General features: G+C 47.5%; 1 protein-coding gene across 1 annotated transcript in view; it reads left to right on the top strand.

The window, feature by feature from the left end:
- The window catches only part of dnai3 (dynein axonemal intermediate chain 3), a gene marked incomplete at both ends in the record, with an annotated part of 147,456 nt that overhangs the window by 14,839 nt on the left and 110,774 nt on the right, over nt 1-21,843 (top strand). Inside the window, 2 exons of the mRNA XM_084311245.1 lie at nt 15,826-16,010; nt 19,481-19,585. Of these exons, the coding sequence (XP_084167371.1) occupies nt 15,826-16,010; nt 19,481-19,585 (290 nt within the window). The remainder of the gene's footprint in view (nt 1-15,825; nt 16,011-19,480; nt 19,586-21,843) is intronic.

The following is a 21,843-nucleotide window of genomic DNA, read 5'->3' as shown; positions in this document are numbered from 1 at the left end:
ACTTGTCCATGGCAATTACTACCCAGCTTTGTAGTGGTTTGGGGGAATAGTACAGTAGGTACGCATATTTAAGGAGGCCGCAAGGATGGTGTACCGGTGGGTGGTGTCCAACCGATTATGGTGGGCCGGTCTGGGCCAAAAATGCCAGGGACGATTTTTGGTCCCAGTCCAGCCTGTGGGTAGGGCGTTCCACATTATTGTGGAATAATTTCAAAGCGTGTTTAGTCCCTTGTTTGAACCGAATTTGGGTTGCACATTGTTGTGAAGGATCAGATTAAACCGAATATGTATATTTATTTATATATATACATTTAATTGTATTTGTATATCGTTTGATATCCCCTGTATATTCCTTGTACAATATGCATTGAATATCCCCGTTTCTACTAAACAGCCCATAATAGTTTCATTCTACCATTGGACGAGAACCTGGCGCCAGGTTGCCATACCCCTAGGTCCAAGTTCAATCGTGCCGCCTAACATGTCGAGGCAACCCCCGGTTCCGCGCAGTAATATGCCGGGCGAGATACGAATGGTACTATTTGTTCATAGCGCATATATATATGGCGCTCGTAAAGTAGAACTTTCTTTTTAGTCCAGTTCTTTACCCTCCAACAGAGTGACAGACGCAAAGCCTCCCCACGACGCACGTGCGGTGTAGTAAGGCCTACTTGGCCCAGAATAGGCATTGAGATATCGTGTAGATTAATAGTTGAATGGTCATAGTTTGGCACCATACCGTCGAGTTGGACGTATTCTATTAAGCTAATAATAGTCTATTTATGTATGGTGCATCGTTCGGTTAGAGTCCTACAGTTATCAGTACCCCCATCGTTCCTGACGTTATATCTGGACGCTTAACCAGGCTGGTCAGACCCCTAGTGGTGATTGCATCCGAGGAGCTCCGGGTCAAGAGCGACTGGACCTGTATATTGGATTACTCTACCCAGACGACGGCGAGCCTTCCACGGCTCTTGGATTATGCTTTGTGTGCTTTGATTATTCCATGGATAAAGGCCAACACTGCCGAGTGTTGGAATTACCCCCCGGAGAGGACTCCAGGTGAGGCGGCGCTCTACACGTGAGGTCGCACCACGTCTCTCCGTTGTGGACCGGCAGATACCGTTCCACAGAGGGTCCAGCTGTATTCGTCTGCGGCCCGAGGTTCTGTGGGCACCGTGTCCAAGACTTTGGATTCTCCCAAGACACCGTCGGCCAGATGGGATACCGCCAGCGGCTTCTCTAACCCCCCCCTCCTACTGTCTTACAACCAGCGGGACCCCCCCCCCCCCTTAGTGTATCCAGCTATAATCATTTAAGTACCATCGCTATCGTTTCCTAAATATTCCTTGTTGTATACTTACTCCCTGCGCAACCAGAGATTGGACATTCAATGTTGATTTACCTACGAATACTCATTTGCCATAAAAGTGCATATTCAATATTTCAAATCATAAATGTAATTAAGTGAATGTTGTATACACCTTTTGCTGTATTAAATATTCGATTTGGTACATTTGTGTTGGTTCGTTTCATCAGGTGGGAAAGTGTTCATCATACTTATATCTTGTACTGGGTGGCCAGAAGTTAAAGTACATGAGGTAGTGGTATTAAATATCATATCTAACAATACAGTCAGGGAATTGTACCCCTCAGTTACAATTGGTCCTTCGAGCCGGAGGGTAACTAGTGTAATATTAATATAGTGTTATTAATATCGAAATGGCCTATGATGAACACTCCACGAAACGATCCTCCTAACCTAGAACGCCCGCGGCGCAGACGACAGACACCTCAGTACTTAGAGGCTTACACTGTCAGTCAACTACCTAGCCTTCGACAAACGGTAAACGTGGTAAAAGTAGAAAGTAAAATTATGTCTGACCTTAACGACCAGGTTTCCCCGACCACAGAGGCCCTAGTAGGTCCTAATGTAACTGACCAAGCCCACGGTGGGGACCAGGAGGGAATTGACATGCCTTTACCCCCCGCCACTACTAAAGAAGTAGTCCCCGACAAGCCCCGGGAGGAAGACAACCCTACAGAGAGAGAACTCTGCACGGAGGAAGAGGAGGAGAGCGCAGAGGAACTAGAGCTCCAGGACTCCCCAACGAGTACCCCCAGGAGCGGCTCACGCAGGAGCGGCTCACCTCCACTACCGCCTTCCCCCAACAAAGCGGAGAGGACACTACAACAGGCGTTCCTCATCAGCCTGACAGCCTCCGCCGAGCACGATCGGCTCCAAGCACAGATGCTTGGCGAGCGCGAACACCTCCAAGCGCAGCAACGGAGCGAAGAACAGCGCACATGTCTGGAGATGAGACGCTTCCAGATGGAAGAGAATATGGCAAGAGACCGGGCCGACGCCCAGCGCACCGCTGCCGGTGCCCAAAGAGACGCAGAGCGCGACAGACTACAAGCGCAACTAATAGAGCAGCTGATCAAAAGGACAACTCCCTCTCCCTCTGCCAGGGGCTCAAGGAACTCGTCGAGACAGCAGTCAAGAGCAGCGTCACCGCAACGAGCAAGCGACCCTGAACTTGACCAACAGACCGAGTCTAGACCCCCCGCAGACCCCCTTCCCATACCGGTCCAAGCGAGACCCAGCTACAAGGAAGGAGCGGCCTACACTGCGGAGAAGCTAAATAAACGATTACAAGATCTGGAAGATTTGATAGAAGAAGAAGAGGGAGAAGAGGAGAACCAAGCCCGACGACAGCACAGTACTCCACCGGACCAGGAGGTCCCATACAGTCCAGGCTATACCCCCGCGGCGCTGCGCTACAGACCCCCGACTCTATTTACGGGTGAGCACGACGCACGACCAGCCCCGAGGAACAGTACCTGGACCAGCGGGCCATGGTACCCTGCCAGTACCAGCCCACAGCGAGGCGCAAGAGGGGACTCGCCCAGGAGGTCTCTCCCCCAACGCTCGCCGATGTACCAGCCATCCACGGCGTCATACAACGCCACGCCGTCATTCCCAGACTTCGCCTATGAGAGTCGAGCACAGTACACGGAGCTCCGGATGTGCTTAGAGACAATGATGGTGGATGTCGCTGATGAACGCCACAAGTATGCAATATTATTGAAGCACCTGAAAGTACCGCGAGCGCACAATATAGCGCTAGCCTATGCTACCTCCTCGACCCCATACACAGCGGCCCTTGCAGCGCTGGATCAAAGATATGGACGTATATGGGATTACGTAATCCAGGAGATAAGGCATATTGACCGCCTACCCCCAGCCACAGACAATCGCTCACTAGACGACCTGTCAATCAAAGTGCAGTCCCTGGTGGGGATGCTGGGAGCTCAACGGGAGAAGGGCAGGCATGAGCTGTACGCCAACTCTAACGTTGAGAGGATTTTGGAGAAGCTGCCACCCGCAAGACAGGAGCGCTTTCGGCGGCAGAGGGACTACCGAGATCCCGACGGCCCCGAGCCATCCCTCCTTGATCTGGCCGACTTCCTGGCGAGAGAGGTCAGCAGCTTACGACTGGACACCTTCGGACGGAGCACGCCAAGCTCCAGAGAGGGACCCAGGAGAATAAGTGATGGAAGAAGATCGGTGACTGTCATGCACCAATCAGAGTCAGTACCGAGCAGTAAGAGTCACAGCACCCCCTCGAGAAAGGAGAAGTGGAAGATAGCGTGTCCCTACTGTGAGAAAGAACACTGGCTGTCACAATGTGACTCATTCACAAAGATGAATGCAGAAGAAGTGAGCCAATGGATAAAGTCCAACCGGCGCTGTTATCGATGTGCGCGGCCCCACATGGCAGCCGAATGCCGCCTAAAGAAAAGGTGCAGCCGGTGCGATGGAGGCCATCTAGATATACTACACGATAGTAACGGAAGACGGCCTACACCTGCACCACGGAGCGGCACCAAGGCAAGTGTCATGTACATTGACCCCGCCAGCAGCAACGGAGCTCAAGTGCTCTTAAAGGTAGTCCGTGTGACATTGAGCTACCAGGATAAAGTCATGGACACTTACGCCGTCCTTGATGACGGGTCAGAGAAGACCCTTCTGCTCGCCTCCGCTGCGACCCAGCTGGGACTGCGGGGGAGCAAGAACGAAATGACGATTCGGACAATAAGAAGAGATTTAAAGACGATAAAGGGCGAGAATGTCTCCTTCACTATCGCAGCCAACGGGCAGCCAGAGCGACGGTACAAGATCACAAATGCTTTCACCAGCCAAGAAATAGGACTCTCGCAGTACACCTACCCTGTCACCAAGTTGATGGATAAATATGTGCACCTGCGCCAATTACCTATCCCGCTCATAGACGGCGCTACCCCGACCCTGTTGATAGGCTCCGACCATGCAGAACTCATAGTCCCGATTGACCGGGTCCATACAGGCCCCCGAGGCTGTCCTGCAGCAGTCGAGACCCGCCTAGGATGGACATTGCAAGGCCCCCTCGCTAAATCTCTCAACCGAACAGCAGCCACTAGCTGCTTCCACTCCAGAACGACAGAAGAAGACACCACTCTCCTGCAGCATGTCGAGTGGCTATGGACCCTAGAGACAATGCCCTTTAAGAACGAAAAGAAAGACATTCGCTCTAAAGAAGACATTTACGCCATCAACCTACTCGAGCAGGGGACTAAGAGAGTCACAGTCGGCGGAGTGATGAGATACGCAACTCCACTCCTGAGGCGAGAGGGAATGCCCCCCTTTCACGCAAAGAAAGACGCCACGGAGCGCTATCTACTGAACACAGAGCGGCGCCTAGTCAAAGACCCCGCTCAACAGAGTGTGTACCGAGCTGAGATTGAGAAGCTAATCACAGCGGGACACGTAACAAAGATTGACATTAAAGAGGCCGATCAGACGACCGAATCATGGTACGTGCCGCATCACAGGGTCCATCACAATGGCAAGGATCGCATTGTGTTTAACTGCAGCTACCAGATCGGATCCCAAAATCTGAATAAAGAGCTCTTGCCCGGCCCCACACTCGGCCCCTCCCTACTAGGCGTGCTACTGCGCTTCCGCCAGGACAAGGTGGTATTAAGCGGGGATATCAAAGGGATGTTCTTGCAGGTGAGACTAGTAGAGGAGGACAAGCCTCTGCTACGGTTCCTATGGAGAGAGAAGATCGGAGATGAGAACCCATCCATCTACCAGTGGGAAGTACTCCCCTTCGGAACCACATGCAGCCCGTGCTGTGCTACCTTTGCACTACAGAAACACGTCACAGAGGACCCAGCAGCAGATGAAGAGGTCCAACACAGTGTGAAGAACAGTTTCTACGTGGACAACTGTCTACAAAGCGTCTCGACTCAAGAAGAAGCCGAGGCTCTCCTAATCAAGTTACGCGCCTCCCTAATCAAAGGAGGCTTTGATCTCAGGCAGTGGGCCAGCAGTGACCCGCACGTATTGCGCAGCCTCCCCTCCGCAGACAAGGCTGCCAGCAGCGAGACCTGGATGGCGACAATCCCAGGAGAAGCCCAAGAAATGACACTAGGATTAGTCTGGCGCTTCAAAACAGACTCGCTCCACTATAGACACAAACCCTTGGCTCCAGAGCAAGGAAGGTCGGCGGCGATACCGACCACCAGACGGAGTGTGTACAGAACACTCGCCAGACAATATGACCCGTTGGGATGTATTCTACCTTACACCACCAGGGCAAAGATGATTGTACGAGCACTATGGGACAAGGACCAGGGCTGGGACGACCCAATACCCGCACACCTTGCCTCAACATGGAGAGAGTGGGAGACGGAACTCCGCTCACTCCCAGGTGTCAATATACGCCGCAGCTACTTCCCATCCACAGTGAGGCCAGAGACATGCGAGATTGAGCTACACGTCTTCAGCGACGCCTCCGAAGTAGCCTACGGATCGGTTGCTTATTTGCGTGCCCAAGAGATGGGAGGAGAGATACACACTGCTTTCATACTGGCCCGCTCAAGAATAGCCCCACGTAAGCAACAATCTATCCCACGTCTAGAGCTCTGCGCAGCCCTCGCAGGAGCGCATCTAGCCACGTTAATCCAACGTGAACTCACCATTCCGGTGCATAGAACAATCTTGTGGTCAGATTCCACGACAGTACTCACATGGATTAAGTCTGATTCATGCAGATACAAAGTCTTCGTGGGAGTCAGAGTCACCGAGATTCAAGAATTAACAGAAGAAGCAAGCTGGAGGTATGTGGATACCAAACACAACCCAGCTGACGTCATCACCCGGGGAATGTCCCTGGATGACCTAACCCGTCGCAACATCTACAGTGACGGACCAGCATTCCTCCAGCTCCCGGAAGGAGATTGGCCTACGCCCACCCCGAGGGAAGCAAGTAACGAGGAGGCTGAGAACAAGAAGCCTATGTTCTGTGGACTGAGCACTGTCGCCTCCACAGACCCCAACATAGATGACTGCATTACCCTAGAGAGTGCGCAACAAAGAACATTCCTGCGGCACCACCCAGAGATTCAGTCCACCACTGACATGTCAGCAGCTGACTACGAAGAAGCAGAACTTCTTCTACTACAATGAGCCCAGAGAGACTCGTTCCCCGATGAGCTAGACTGTCTACAGGGAGGAAACCCCGTCCCATCAGACAGCAGACTGATTCACCTGGCACCAGAGAGTGACGCACATAATCTCATCAGAGTGGGTGGTCGCCTGCGGAGAGCCCCCGATCTACCAGATGACATTAAGCACCCGATCGTCTTGAACAGCCGACACAAGGTCACAGAGCTGATCATAAAGAAATACGACGAGGATGTACACCACGCAGGAGCAGAGAGAGTCTTCGCGGAGATCAGACGTCGTTATTGGATATTGCAAGGGAGAGAAGCAGTACGGCGCTTCCAGCGAACCTGTCTAGACTGCCGTAAGTGGCGCGCGCAGCCCAGCATACCACGGATGGCTGACCTACCCCCCTGTCGCCTCCGAATCGGCGACAAGCCATTCCACTCCACAGGCATGGACTGTTTTGGCCCGTTGTATATAAAGAGAGGAAGAGGCACCGAGAAGCGGTGGGGTATTGTATTCAAATGCATGACCACCAGAGCGATACATATCGAGCTCCTTCCGACCATGAGCACAGACTCATTCCTTATGGCCTTCCGGAGATTCATATCACGGAAAGGAAAACCGTCTACATTGTTGTCTGATCACGGGACCAACTTCAAAGGCGGAGAAAGAGAGCTGAGAGAGAGCTTCCAAGCTATGGGCCCAGAACTTAAGACCCACCTCGCTCCAGCCCAGATTGACTTCCAGTTTAATCCCCCGAACGCACCCCACTTCGGTGGAACCTGGGAACGAGAAGTACGTTCTATAAAGACAGCCCTGTATGCCGTACTCGGAGCCCAGACTGTGGCAGAGGAAGTCCTAATGACAGTCCTCACGGAGATCGAGGGAGTATTGAACTCAAAGCCCCTCGGTTACGTCTCCAGTGATGTAGCAGACGTCGACCCAGTCACCCCCAACACACTCCTAATGGGGCGGCTGGACCCCGCGCTACCCCAGACAATGTACAGGCCTGAAGAAGCGAACGGCCGAAGAATGTGGAGGTACAGCCAAGTACTAGCTGACAAGTTTTGGAGCAGCTTCCTACTTCACTACCTACCGTCTCTACAGACCCGCCAGAAGTGGGTAAAAGAGAGAGACAATTTGACAGAAGGAACAGTCGTCATGATTATTGACCAGTCACTCCCCAGAGCTATGTGGCCGGCTGGCCGCGTAAGCAAAGTGATCACCGGTGCCGATGGCAAGGTCCGAGCAGCTGAAGTACTCGTCCAAGGGCGCACCTACACACGTCCCGTGGCGAGGCTCATAGAACTGCCCCGACTCCCAGATACTATCGATGATGACCATGACCCTATGACTTTGTGAGTTGACTGACCCTTACAGCGGACCTTGAGTGGAAGACAGTGCGGTTAATCTGTCTCTGCTTAGCTAATTAGGTGGGACTAATTAGGGGGCGGCTGTTGTGAAGGATCAGATTAAACCGAATATGTATATTTATTTATATATATTTAATTGTATTTGTATATCGTTTGATATCCCCTGTATATTCCTTGTACAATATGCATTGAATATCCCCGTTTCTACTAAACAGCCCATAATAGTTTCATTCTACCATTGGACGAGAACCTGGCGCCAGGTTGCCATACCCCTAGGTCCAAGTTCAATCGTGCCGCCTAACATGTCGAGGCAACCCCCGGTTCTGCGCAGTAATATGCCGGGCGAGATACGAATGGTACTATTTGTTCATAGCGCATATATATATGGCGCTCGTAAAGTAGAACTTTCTTTTTAGTCCAGTTCTTTACCCTCCAACAGAGTGACAGACGCAAAGCCTCCCCACGACGCACGTGCGGTGTAGTAAGGCCTACTTGGCCCAGAATAGGCATTGAGATATCGTGTAGATTAATAGTTGAATGGTCATAGTTTGGCACCATACCGTCGAGTTGGACGTATTCTATTAAGCTAATAATAGTCTATTTATGTATGGTGCATCATTCGGTTAGAGTCCTACAGTTATCAGTACCCCCATCGTTCCTGACGTTATCTGGACGCTTAACCAGGCTGGTCAGACCCCTAGTGGTGATTGCATCCGAGGAGCTCCGGGTCAAGAGCGACTGGACCTGTATATTGGATTACTCTACCCAGACGACGGCGAGCCTTCCACGGCTCTTGGATTATGCTTTGTGTGCTTTGATTATTCCATGGATAAAGGCCAACACTGCCGAGTGTTGGAATTACCCCCCGGAGAGGACTCCAGGTGAGGCGGCGCTCTACACGTGAGGTCGCACCACGTCTCTCCGTTGTGGACCGGCAGATACCGTTCCACAGAGGGTCCAGCTGTATTCGTCTGCGGCCCGAGGTTCTGTGGGCACCGTGTCCAAGACTTTGGATTCTCCCAAGACACCGTCGGCCAGATGGGATACCGCCAGCGGCTTCTCTAACCCCCCCCTCCTACTGTCTTACAACCAGCGGGACCCCCCCCCCCCTTAGTGTATCCAACTATAATCATTTAAGTACCATCGCTATCGTTTCCTAAATATTCCAGGTTGTATACTTACTCCCTGCGCAACCAGAGATTGGACATTCAATGTTGATTTACCTACGAATACTCATTTGCCATAAAAGTGCATATTCAATATTTCAAATCATAAATGTAATTAAGTGAATGTTGTATACACCTTTTGCTGTATTAAATATTCGATTTGGTACATTTGTGTTGGTTCGTTTCATCAGGTGGGAAAGTGTTCATCATACTTATATCTTGTACTGGGTGGCCAGAAGTTAAAGTACATGAGGTAGTGGTATTAAATATCATATCTAACAATACAGTCAGGGAATTGTACCCCTCAGTTACACACATGATTTGTGGAGCTCCCTCTGGTGTTGTGATTGTGGTATTCACTGACCTTTGGGAAGTATTTTGACATGTACATGGGTACCTTGGTCGTGTAGTGTATCTTGTAGACCAGGCCCTTTGCAAGTTGCTGTACTCTGTCGTCTACTCTAAGCCATCCTAGGTTGTCAAAGTGGGCAGGGGTGATCAACGTCCTTTTTAGCTTGGCCCTCAGAGCCCACCACTTCTAAATATTCTATATATTTTTTAAAGTGACATATAAAAACGCCACTGTGCGTGCGTGGGGGGGGGGGGGGGCTCCACAAGAATCTGGCCCAGGGGTGTTGGGGAAAATGTGTATATGAACTGAACTAGTTTAATATGGGTCAACTAAGCAGTACTGAAAGACGGTCTGGCTGATGTTCTTAAAACAACTTTGCAGATAGACATTTCGGTACATCACGTCGTGTGCTTTAATCTGGTACATCATATCTTAATCTTTTCTCTCTTTCACACACATACATATACACACATCTCACTAATCTTTTCTCTCTTTAATCTTTTCTCTCTTTCACACACATACATATACACACATCTCACTAATCTTTTCTCTCTTTAATCTTTTCTCTCTTTCACACACATACATATACACACATCTCACTAATCTTTTCTCTCTTTAATCTTTTCTCTCTTTCACACACATACATATACACACATCTCACTAATCTTTTCTCTCTTTAATCTTTTCTCTCTTTCACACACATACATATACACACATCTCACTAATCTTTTCTCTCTTTAATCTTTTCTCTCTTTCACACACATACATATACACACATCTCACTCAATCGCATCTCTCTTCGATGTTAAATCTATGTGTCATTTTAATGTACGTCATGTCATATCTGATATAATGTGTCACGTCATCTTATCTGTCATGGGGGGGGGCAGGGCTGAGAAGGTATTTATGGGACAAGCAGAGGGATTGAGGAGTTAGAGTGTTTTTCTTCAACTGTGGTGACCGTCTGCTGATCCATAGCTTCTGCTGTTAAAACTTTCTTTCATTAAACAAATTGCCTGTTGAAATTGGAAATATCGTCTCCTGCTGTGTTAAACAACCATCAGCCACAACAGGGGCCTCTGAAGTCTTAATCTGGCCTTGACCATAACTAACGCTGCCAGACCACAAGTGTAGAACTTACTCGTCATTTAGTTGACGTTACAAAACATTGAGCCGTTGCGTGAATCTTAGGCTCAGACTTTAGATAGTAAAAGCTCTCAATGATCTCATTTAGAGTTTCACTGTGTGTTTATGTTTGACAGACTTACCACTTACCAGATAAAATTGTGATATAGGCCTAGTACATTACAGCAGTGGTTCCCAAAGTCGGGGTCGCGACCCAAAGGTGGGCCGCGAGCAGCCACGCGAGATGATTTAATTTTTTTTTTTTTTTTTTTTTTTTTTTTGTCAGGCCACTGAACTTAGAAGCAGGCCAGGACAGTGTTTCTAGTTGTATTCTAAAATGTGACTATATGGTTTTATATTAACTTAATAAATAAACAAAAACGAAAAATCTACTTATTTCAACGAACATTTCAAACTAAATAACTGATTATGCACATAAAACGCTGAAAACAACCGAAGCAACAATAGTATTTTAATGAGGCTATTATTATTATCATTATTATTTTGCAACAAGTTAGCCCTCTCATAAATAGCACATATAAATGAATAACTAACTTGAACTAACTTAATAGGATTGAAGTGATATTTGGCTTAAAAAATCGGTCGCCCGACGATGTGCATTGGGCCGCGGCTCTCTGACGCCTTATTTTCTGGGCCCTGGCCTGAAACGTTTGGGAACCCCTGCATTACAGGACCCAGAATGTCTTGGAGCGTGTACTCTTCTCAGTCAAGAATGTTTATCCCTACAGTAGCTCTGGTGTGGTGAACAGGAGCACACAGTTAAACCTTGAATTCTCTGTACAGTGTAGCCTCCGATTCAAGTCACTATATATGAAGTACTTTTCCTTTGAACACACATAATATGGGGACGTTGCACCTCAGCTTCCTCTCTATCCTCCAGAGCGCATATTTCTCTGCACAGAAGTGCCAGAGTTGACATGTTTCTCTGGGGGAAATTAAGGGGTTGTGCACATTTCCACAACAATGCTTTGGCACGGGGCCACGCTCAGCGGTCCGGGAGCAGAGCAGGGCGACACGCCCTCCTGGGAAGTGGTTGCTTAGGCTGTACTTGAGGTGTTCTCCCCCAGCGTCCTCAGCAACCCCGGGACAGACTTTGAGGAGGCCGCAACGTGGGATGAAAACTATCATTATGGCGAAGCCTTGTTTACTGTGCGTAGCGTGCCCCCTGCCCGCACAGAGCCAAGTGTTTGGATCGAAAGGGGATTGCTGTGAGCTTGTTTACAGATGTTCTGAGTATATGATGTTATAGATGACAGTGAGAGACACACAGGAGAATGTTCTGAGTATATGATGTTATAGATGACAGTGAGAGACACCCAGGAGAATGTTCTGAGTATATGATGTTATAGATGACACTGAGAGACACCCAGGAGAATGTTCTGAGTATATGATGTTATAGATGACACCAGTGGACGGCTGCTGACCAAATTTCTTGGTGAAGCACAAAATTATTATATTATATTATATATTAAATTATATTTTTTAAACATCCCCAACGCTGCAACACCCCCATTCCTCCCAGGTGTCAGGCTCCTCATTCGCTTCCATTAATTTTGGGGACCATGTTTAAATATCATACTTCTGAAGTATAAACAAACTATACTGCTGTGACGATTTCAATAAAACAGACCATTCTGAGTCAATGGTACAGCAAAACTGTACATTGGAATATCTAACATGTATTTACCACCTTCCTCTGCACGAGGCCACAGATGGGTTTTATGTAACACAAGGACAATGAATGAATGAATGAATGAAAACTTTATTTAACAGATTGCAGAATGGGTACAATACAGTACGGCTCAATACACACAATTGTTAAGGGAATGCAGACCAGAGAAAGACTTTCGTCTTGTTTACATCAGGGTCCCCCATTTTCAATTCATACCTAGGAGAGGGAGAGGAGAGGAGAGGAGAGGAGAGGAGAGGGAGAGGAGAGGAGAGGAGAGGAGAGGAGAGGAGAGGAGAGGAGAGGAGAGGAGAGGAGAGGAGAGAGGAGGAGAGAGGAGGAGTGTTGGGGACACAAGATCCCAATGCATTGTCCCGTGGGATTATGCCCCCCCCCCCTCCCCGCGGCGATATTAATATTTGATTAGAAACGCAAGCAAGGCTTGCCGCGGGCGACTCATGTGGTCCTTGGGGGCTACCTGGTGCCCGCGGGAACCGCGTTGGTGTATTACACACGCAAGGCCACAGCGGGCCAATGAATTCATAATCACTGTAAAATATATATATATATATTTTAAATCCACTCACCACACAACAGCCAAAGCAGTGACCGATCTCATCTTCCATTGAATATTGCAGCTTCTCCATCGTGACAAGTCCGACTCGAGTCGAGACACGTTCTTTTATCCCATGGAAAGTGTAAACAATTGACTACTTCCGGTATTTTGAGCTCATGGGAGGTTCGGGGGGGAAGGCAGCGCATTCATTTGATTCCCTCGCGCTCTCGTCCCCCCGCCCCCCTCCTCCTCACGCGCTCCATGTAACGCGGAAGTGCAGTGGTCTATGCCATGTCGCGCAGCTCCTCTCTGATTGAGTCTCAGACCGTTGAGGGCTGTCAATCATTCAAGTCAAGTCAAGTCAAGTAATTTATTTATATAGCACGTTTAAAAGCCCAAGAGCCAACCAAAGTGCTGTACAATCAGAGCTTAAAATCAATGTCCTAATATAAAATACACAAATACAAAAATATAAAAAGGCACAGCAGGACAAGACAGTACATTCAGAGAGTAGGACAGTAGGACAACACACGGATAGGGGAACACAAAGTACAGTAGCACACAGGGGACAGAGGAGCATAATAAGAGATACAAGAGGGAGGGGGCAGGATAAAATTACATGGGAGTGTGTGAGTCAACCCGCGTTCGTGAGTAGCGTGCGCAAAGTTGCACGGGCGGGGCTTAGATAACTCAAATAGCCTATTTTGATTGGATAATAGAATAAAAAGATCAACCCGTGCAGGGAAAGTTGCACTTGAGTGATTGACAGCTTGCATTACTGCAGTTATGTGAGCACTGCAGGCCTGATCAGAGAGCTTGGCCATTTTTGAAGAAAAAAAATAATTCACTGGAATTTTTTTACAGAGGAAAACATTTATAATAAAAAAATAATAACAATAAAAAAAAATAATATATATATATGTAAATTACTAATAATTATGAGTGAATTTGTGTTTCACGTGTTGTCATGGAATAACCTCCACTGGATGACACTGAGAGACACCCAGGAGAAATGTCTGAGTATATGATGTTATAGATGACACTGAGAGCACCCAGGAGAAATTTCTGAGTATATGATGTTAAAGATGATAGGGCGGCTACGTGGCGTAGTGGGCAAGGCGCTCGCCACGAATGCGGAGACGCGCTCCACATTGCTTTCAGTTTAGCTGGTCGTTCATACTAATACACATATTAGGGGGTGGGAAACTGATGGGTGGGGATCGGGCGTTGTGGACAGCGACTCCTACAGGTCGGTTGGTGCGCCTGCGCAGTAGAATCAGGAAGTGTCGGGGGCAGCGTGAGCCTCCCACGCGTTACTCCTCGACACTGAGAGATCGAGCTGCGCAGGTGAAAAGATGCGACTGCTGTTACCTCAAGTACCGGAGGGGACTTGTGCTATGTATGACTTAGTCCACATTGCAGCCGGCTTGTGGGAGGCAAGAAACAGCGTTCATGACAGGGGAGGGTTGAATTGGATGATACGAAATTGGGATGGGAGAAAATATAGAAAATGGGAGAAAAAGTGGATACAAAAAAATGATGTTATAGATGACACTGAGAGCACCCAGGAGAATGTTCTGAGTATATGATGTTATAGAGATGACACTGAGAGCACCCAGGATAATTTTCTGAGTATATGATGTTATAGATGACACTGAGAGACACCCAGGAGAAATTTCTGAGTATATGATGTTATAGATGACAGTGAGAACACCCAGGAGTTCTGAGTATATGGTTTCTCTGAGTCATTGAGTTTTCTGGTGATGGGTCAGGTCAGTCTGTTAGTTTTCTGGTGATGGGTCAGGTCAGTCTGTGAGTTTGCTGGTGATGGGTCAGGTCAGTCTGTTAGTTGATGAGACAGCCATCACTGATATAGAGTGCTTGGTCAGTAACATGGGTCAGTCCCTTTGCTCGGCAGTAAATAGAAAATAAATGTTCTGGTATCCTGTTCCCACTTGATCCAATCAGGAGATACCACTTATACCACTTACAGCATATTTAATACAATGGGGACGAACAACGGATATATACGTGTTTCGATTCCACCCGTTGTAGACAGAGTTGTTTTGGCTTTTATTCCATTTTAATAACCTATTCAAGGTCGCCGAGCTGCACTGCAGATGTACCCTACACTTTGAATTCGCCAAAGTGCAATACCGGCCAGATCCTCTTAGGGGCGCTGTCACGATAATGCAGTGTGCCCTGTGGCTGAACGGAGCATTCTTTTTTTTGACTTTCAATGGAGTTTTCAGTTAGCTGGATTCTGGATGTGCAGCCTGTAGCTTGGATTACGTTTTGGAGTTTTAACTGTAGCATCTGTATAACGGAAATGCCATTGGATATAACGTTAGTAGCTATTAGCGCTTTATCTCGCCTTCCAGGAAATATCCTAGCCGGAATCCCTTATAACGCTTATATTCACGGCGCGATGGGTCAGGTCAGTGTGTTAGTTGCTGGTGATGGGTCAGGTCAGTATGTTAGTTGCTGGTGATGGGTCAGGTCAGTCTGTTAGTTGCTGGTGATGGGTCAGGTCAGTATGTTAGTTGCTGGTGATGGGTCAGGTCAGTCTGTTAGTTGCTGGTGATGGGTCAGGTCAGTATGTTAGTTGCTGGTGATGGGTCAGGTCAGTATGTTAGTTGCTGGTGATGGGTCAGGTCAGTCTGTTAGTTGCTGGTGATGGGTCAGGTCAGTCTGTTAGTTGCTGGTGATGGGTCAGGTCAGTCTGTTAGTTGCTGGTGATGGGTCAGGTCAGTCTGTTAGTTGCTGGTGATGGGTCAGGTCAGTCTGTTAGTTGCTGGTGATGGGTCAGGTCAGTCTGTTAGTTGCTGGTGATGGGTCAGGTCAGTCTGTTAGTTGCTGGTGATGGGTCAGGTCAGTCTGTTAGTTGCTGGTGATGGGTCAGGTCAGTCTGTTAGTTGCTGGTGATGGGTCAGGTCAGTCTGTTAGTTGATGGTTGGATGGGGTCCCCGATGGAACAACAAAAGATGTGACAAAAAGAAATTAGAAATATAGCCAAATAAACAGATATATCAAAAGTCCTGACATTCACAAACAATCTCTGCAGGTCACCCTGATGCCATCTTCCCCATGGTGCTGACCTCGGCCACCCAGGAGCTGTTCGGCTGCCGCGTGGACGAGGACGTCACCGGGGGAAACCCTCACAAGCTGCTGAAAAAGGCAGACATTGTACAGGACATGAAGATGAGGGCGGCCGTGTCGGATTTCAGCCCTGTGAAGCAGATTGTACTGGTAGGCTGATCCACTGTCATGCAGCAGATCACATAGAAGAGCCACAGACTGCCTGAAACCTGAAACCAGGTGTCTCTGGTGTGTAATCTAACCAGGTGTTCGATTACACACCAGACACCTGGTTAGATTCTACACCAGACACCTGGTTAGATTACACACCACCAGACACCTGGTTAGATTACACACCAGAGACACTTGGTTAGATTACACACCAGAGACGCTTGGTTAGATTACACACCACCAGACACCTGGTTAGATTACACACCAGATACACCTGGTTAGATTACACACCAGAGACACTTGGTTAGATTACACACCAGAGACACTTGGTTAGATTACACACCAGAGACACTTGGTTAGATTACACACCAGATACACCTGGTTAGATTACACACCAGAGACACTTGGTTAGATTACACACCAGATACACCTGGTTAGATTACACACCAGAGACACCTGGTTAGATTACACACCAGAGACACTTGGTTAGATTACACACCAGAGACACCTGGTTAGATTACACACCAGAGACACCTGGTTAGATTACACACCAGAGACACTTGGTTAGATTACACACCAGAGACACCTGGTTAGATTACACACCAGAGACACTTGGTTAGATTACACACCAGAGACACCTGGTTAGATTACACACCAGAGACACTTGGTTAGATTACACACCAGAGACACCTGGTTAGATTACACACCAGAGACACTTGGTTAGATTACACAACAGAGACACCTGGTTAGATTCTACACCAGAGACACCTGATTAGATTACACACCAGAGACACCTGGTTAGATTCTACACCAGAGACACCTGATTAGATTACACACCAGAGACACCTGGTTAGATTCTACACCAGAGACACCTGATTAGATTACACACAAGACACCTGGTTAGATTACACACAAAACACCTGGTTAGATTACACACCAGAGACACTTGGTTAGATTACACACCAGCCACCTGGTTAGATTACACAACAGACACCTGGTTAGAGTACACACACCAGAGACACCTGGTTAGATTACACACACCAGAGACACCTGGTTAGATTACACACCAGAGACACTTGGTTAGATTACACACCAGAGACACCTGGTTAGATTACACACCAGAGACACCTGGTTAGATTACACAACAGAGACACCTGATTAGATTACACACCAGACACCTGGTTAGATTACACACCAGAGACACTTGGTTAGATTACACAACAGAGACACCTGATTAGATTACACACCAGACACCTGGTTAGATTACACACCAGAGACACCTGATTAGATTACACACCAGAGACACCTGGTTAGATTCTACACCAGAGACACCTGATTAGATTACACACAAGACACCTGGTTAGATTACACACAAGACACCTGGTTAGATTACACACCAGACACCTGGTTAGATTACACACAAGACACCTGGTTAGATTACACACCAGAGACACTTGGTTAGATTACACACCAGCCACCTGGTTAGATTAAACAACAGACACCTGGTTAGATTACACACACCAGAGACACCTGGTTAGATTACACACACCAGAGACACCTGGTTAGATTACACACCAGACACCTGGTTAGATTACACACCAGAGACACTTGGTTAGATTACACACCAGCCACCTGGTTAGATTACACAACAGACACCTGGTTAGAGTACACACACCAGAGACACCTGGTTAGATTACACACACCAGAGACACCTGGTTAGATTACACACCAGAGACACTTGGTTAGATTACACACCAGAGACACCTGGTTAGATTACACACCAGAGACACCTGGTTAGATTACACAACAGAGACACCTGATTAGATTACACACCAGACACCTGGTTAGATTACACACCAGAGACACTTGGTTAGATTACACAACAGAGACACCTGATTAGATTACACACCAGACACCTGGTTAGATTACACACCAGAGACACCTGATTAGATTACACACCAGAGACACCTGGTTAGATTCTACACCAGAGACACCTGATTAGATTACACACAAGACACCTGGTTAGATTACACACAAGACACCTGGTTAGATTACACACCAGACACCTGGTTAGATTACACACAAGACACCTGGTTAGATTACACACCAGAGACACTTGGTTAGATTACACACCAGCCACCTGGTTAGATTAAACAACAGACACCTGGTTAGATTACACACACCAGAGACACCTGGTTAGATTACACACACCAGAGACACCTGGTTAGATTACACACCAGACACCTGGTTAGATTACACACCAGAGACACTTGGTTAGATTACACACCAGAGACACTTGGTTAGATTACACACCAGACACCTGGTTAGATTACACACCAGAGACACCTGGTTAGATTACACACCAGAGACACTTGGTTAGATTACACACCAGACACCTGGTTAGATTACACACCAGAGACACCTGGTTAGATTACACACCAGAGACACTTGGTTAGATTACACACCAGAGACACTTGGTTAGATTACACACCAGACACCTGGTTAGAATACACACCAGAGACTACTGCTTGGCCTTACTCCTAAAACCCACTTTACCCCTGCCAATTTTGACAACCTAGGATGGCTTAGAGTAGACGACAGAGTACAGCAAATTGCAATGGGCCTGGTCTAGAGACGATACACTACACCACTAAGATACCCATGTACATGTTGAAATACTTCCCAAAGGTCAGTGAAGTCCACGACCACAACACCAGAAGGAGTTCCACAAATCATGTGCAACCCAAATTCAGCTCAAACAAGGGACTAAACACGCTTTGCAATTATTCCACAATAATGTGGAACGCCCTACCCACAGGCTGGACTGGGACCAAAAATCGGCCCTGGCATTTTTGGCCCAGACCGGCCCACCATAATCGGTTGGACACCACCCACCAGTACACCATCCTTGCGGCCTCCTTAAATATGCGTACCTACTGTACTATTCCCCCAAACCACTACAAAACTGGGTAGTAATTGCCATGGACAAGTGTAATAATAATAATAATAATAATGGCTTGGATTTATATAGCGCTCTTCATGACACCCAGAGCGCTTCACAGAGTCCATTATTCGTTCATACACAGTCATACCGGTGCAAGTGGACCAGTGTACTCACTTGCTCTTGGTTGAATCTTGGTTGAACACCTGCATCATAGCAGGCTCAGGATGGGCAAAGTAGCGGTGGTGTATTGGTTAACACTGTCGCCTCACAGCAAGAAGGTCCAGGGTTCGATTCCCGCTTGGGGACCAGGTTTCCATGATGCCAGGTACTCAGGTGGGGTATCTCCCAGGCCTTTCTGTGTGGAGTTTGCATGTTCTCCCCGTGCTCCCAAGGGTTTCCCCCCCGATAAGATAAAACCCAATGGAAAAACATGCACAACAGATCGCTAACGCTGTGGCGTCCTTGACGAAGACGGACAGGAGCACTTGCATATGACAAAGTACTATTGTTGTCTATGTGTTTGCAGGACTACCCAGAAGATGAGATCCTGCTGGTGTTGGACATGGACTTCACCTACGGACAACTCTTCTACCTGGTTCTGACACCAGAGGCCAAGGAGAGGATCCTCAATGTCAGTCAGAGAGACAAGGGTGTAAAGCTGATCAGCACTATGGTGTCTCATTGGGTGTAAAGCTGATCAGCACTATGGTGTCTCATTGGGTTGCTTTGGTCTTCAGCTAGAGAGTAAGATTATCATACGAGGTTTAGTAGTTACCAGTATACTGTTCTATAGTTGGTTTGTGTTGTGGTTTGTATGGTTGTTTTTTGTAACCATTGAGGTACACCATGAGTTGTTAGGGCATACAAGTGAGTCATAGTTAAGTTCAAGTTCAAGTTTTGTTTTATTTGTCACGTATAATGTACATTACAGTGAAATGATTGGTTCTGTATGAGCCCCTGGAAATGTGCTTCATACAGTAAAAAAGAAGAAGAAAGTCCCAACACTATACAAATATACAATATACAAACTAAAGTACAACCTAAAGTACAATGAAGTAAAAATGCAGACAATGGGGTAAAAAGAAAAAAAATGCTAAATGCAAATTGTAACTGAGGGGTACAATTCCCTGACTGTATTGATAAGTATGGTATCATTAAACCACTACCGTCTTATGTACTTTAATTACTGGCCATACAGTACATGATATATAAATATGATGAACACTTCCCACAATGAATCGGTTCCACACAAAGTTGTAATTAAGTATTTATTGCAGCAAAAGGTACATAATATACTTCTCTATTTTACTTTGGATGCGCTTATAAGGCAAAGGAATGTGCGTAGGCAAATCAATAATGAATGTCCATTCTCTGGTTACGCAGGAGGTAATTATACAACCTGAATCTTAGGGAATTATATCTATGGTACACTAGTAATATATAGCGGGAGATACTGGAAGGGTCCCCGCGGTTGTAAGCCAGCAGGGGTAGAGGATCTGTCGGTAGTAGAGCCTGGGTCAACGATGATAAGGAGACTCCGAGTACGGGAGATGGTACAATAAGATCTTGATCCACAGACGAATACAGCTGTTCTCCGTAGCCTGTAGATCCACAGGGAAGAAAGCTAGCCTGCCTCAGGCTCTCTGAGGCGCAGACTCGACGTGGCTCATCACAGGGTAAACCCCACACATGTGTAGGCGTCGGCGATTCTCCGCTCCATTAATCACAGGACCAAAAGCAAATATAATCCAGCCGCAAAGGGCTATGTAGTCGTCGGGTAGATTAATCCAGTGTACATGTCCACACGGTTCTCGTCTAGGGCTCCTCGGGTGAAAGCGCCATGAAAGCAGCCCAGCCTGGATAAGCTCTCTAGCTGATACGAGGAAGCGTTGGTGATGCTGGTCACTGTAGAACTTTAGCCGCACGATACACTATACACAAATAGACTATTACTGACTTAATAGAAATATGTCGCACTCGACGGTATAGCGCCAAACTCTGACAATTCAGTTATTAATTCGCACGCGGTCTCAATGCTCTTATTTGGGGCCAAACAGGCCATACTTCACCGCACGGAGTATCGTGGGTGAGGCTTCAACTTATTAGGTAACATACTTCTGTATTCACCTGCGCCATATTTATATGCACGGCGAACAATCTAGTGCCAACCTCATTTCTGTCTCGTATTCTTGGGCAAGGCCGGGCATGTACAGACATGTCTTGACGGTGGCTTTGAACCTGACTCTGGAGGCATGGCCTTGGCGCCTGTGGACCGCTGTCCAATAGGAGAATGAAATATTATGGTCTGTACTAGGCTAAAGGGATATTCCGTGTATATGTACAAGGAATATACAAGGGATATCAAACGATATACAAATATTATGCAATATATATCAATCAATAAATATATATATTCGGTTTAATCTGATCCTTTGTAACAGCCGCCTCCTAATTAGTCCCACCTAATTAGCTAAGCAGAGACAGATTAACCGCACTGTCCACTACTCAATGTCTGTTGTGAGGGGTCGGGCAGTTCACAAAGTCATGGGGTCATGGTCGTCATCGATAGTATTGGGGAGCCTTGGCAGTTCTATTAGCCTCGCCACGGGTCGGGTGTAGATCCGCCCTTGGACGAGCACTTCGGCTGCTCGGACCTTTCCGTCGGCACCGGTGATCACTTTGCTTACGCGGCCAGCCGGCCACATAGCTCGGGGTAGTGACTGGTCGATAATCATGACGACTGTTCCTTCTGTCAAATTGTCTCTCTCTTTCACCCATTTCTGGCGGGTCTGTAGAGACGGTAGATAGTGGAGTAGGAAGCTGTTCCAAAACTTGTCAGCCAATACTTGACTGTACCTCCACATTCTTCGGCCGTTCGCTTCTTCAGGC

Source organism: Notolepis coatsorum (genome assembly GCF_963971535.1).
Source record: "Notolepis coatsorum genome assembly, chromosome: 3".
In the NCBI taxonomy this organism is placed as follows: Eukaryota; Metazoa; Chordata; class Actinopteri; order Aulopiformes; family Paralepididae; genus Notolepis; species Notolepis coatsorum.
Note: the sequence above shows the minus strand (reverse complement) of the source record. Positions and strands in the feature narration are given on the sequence as shown.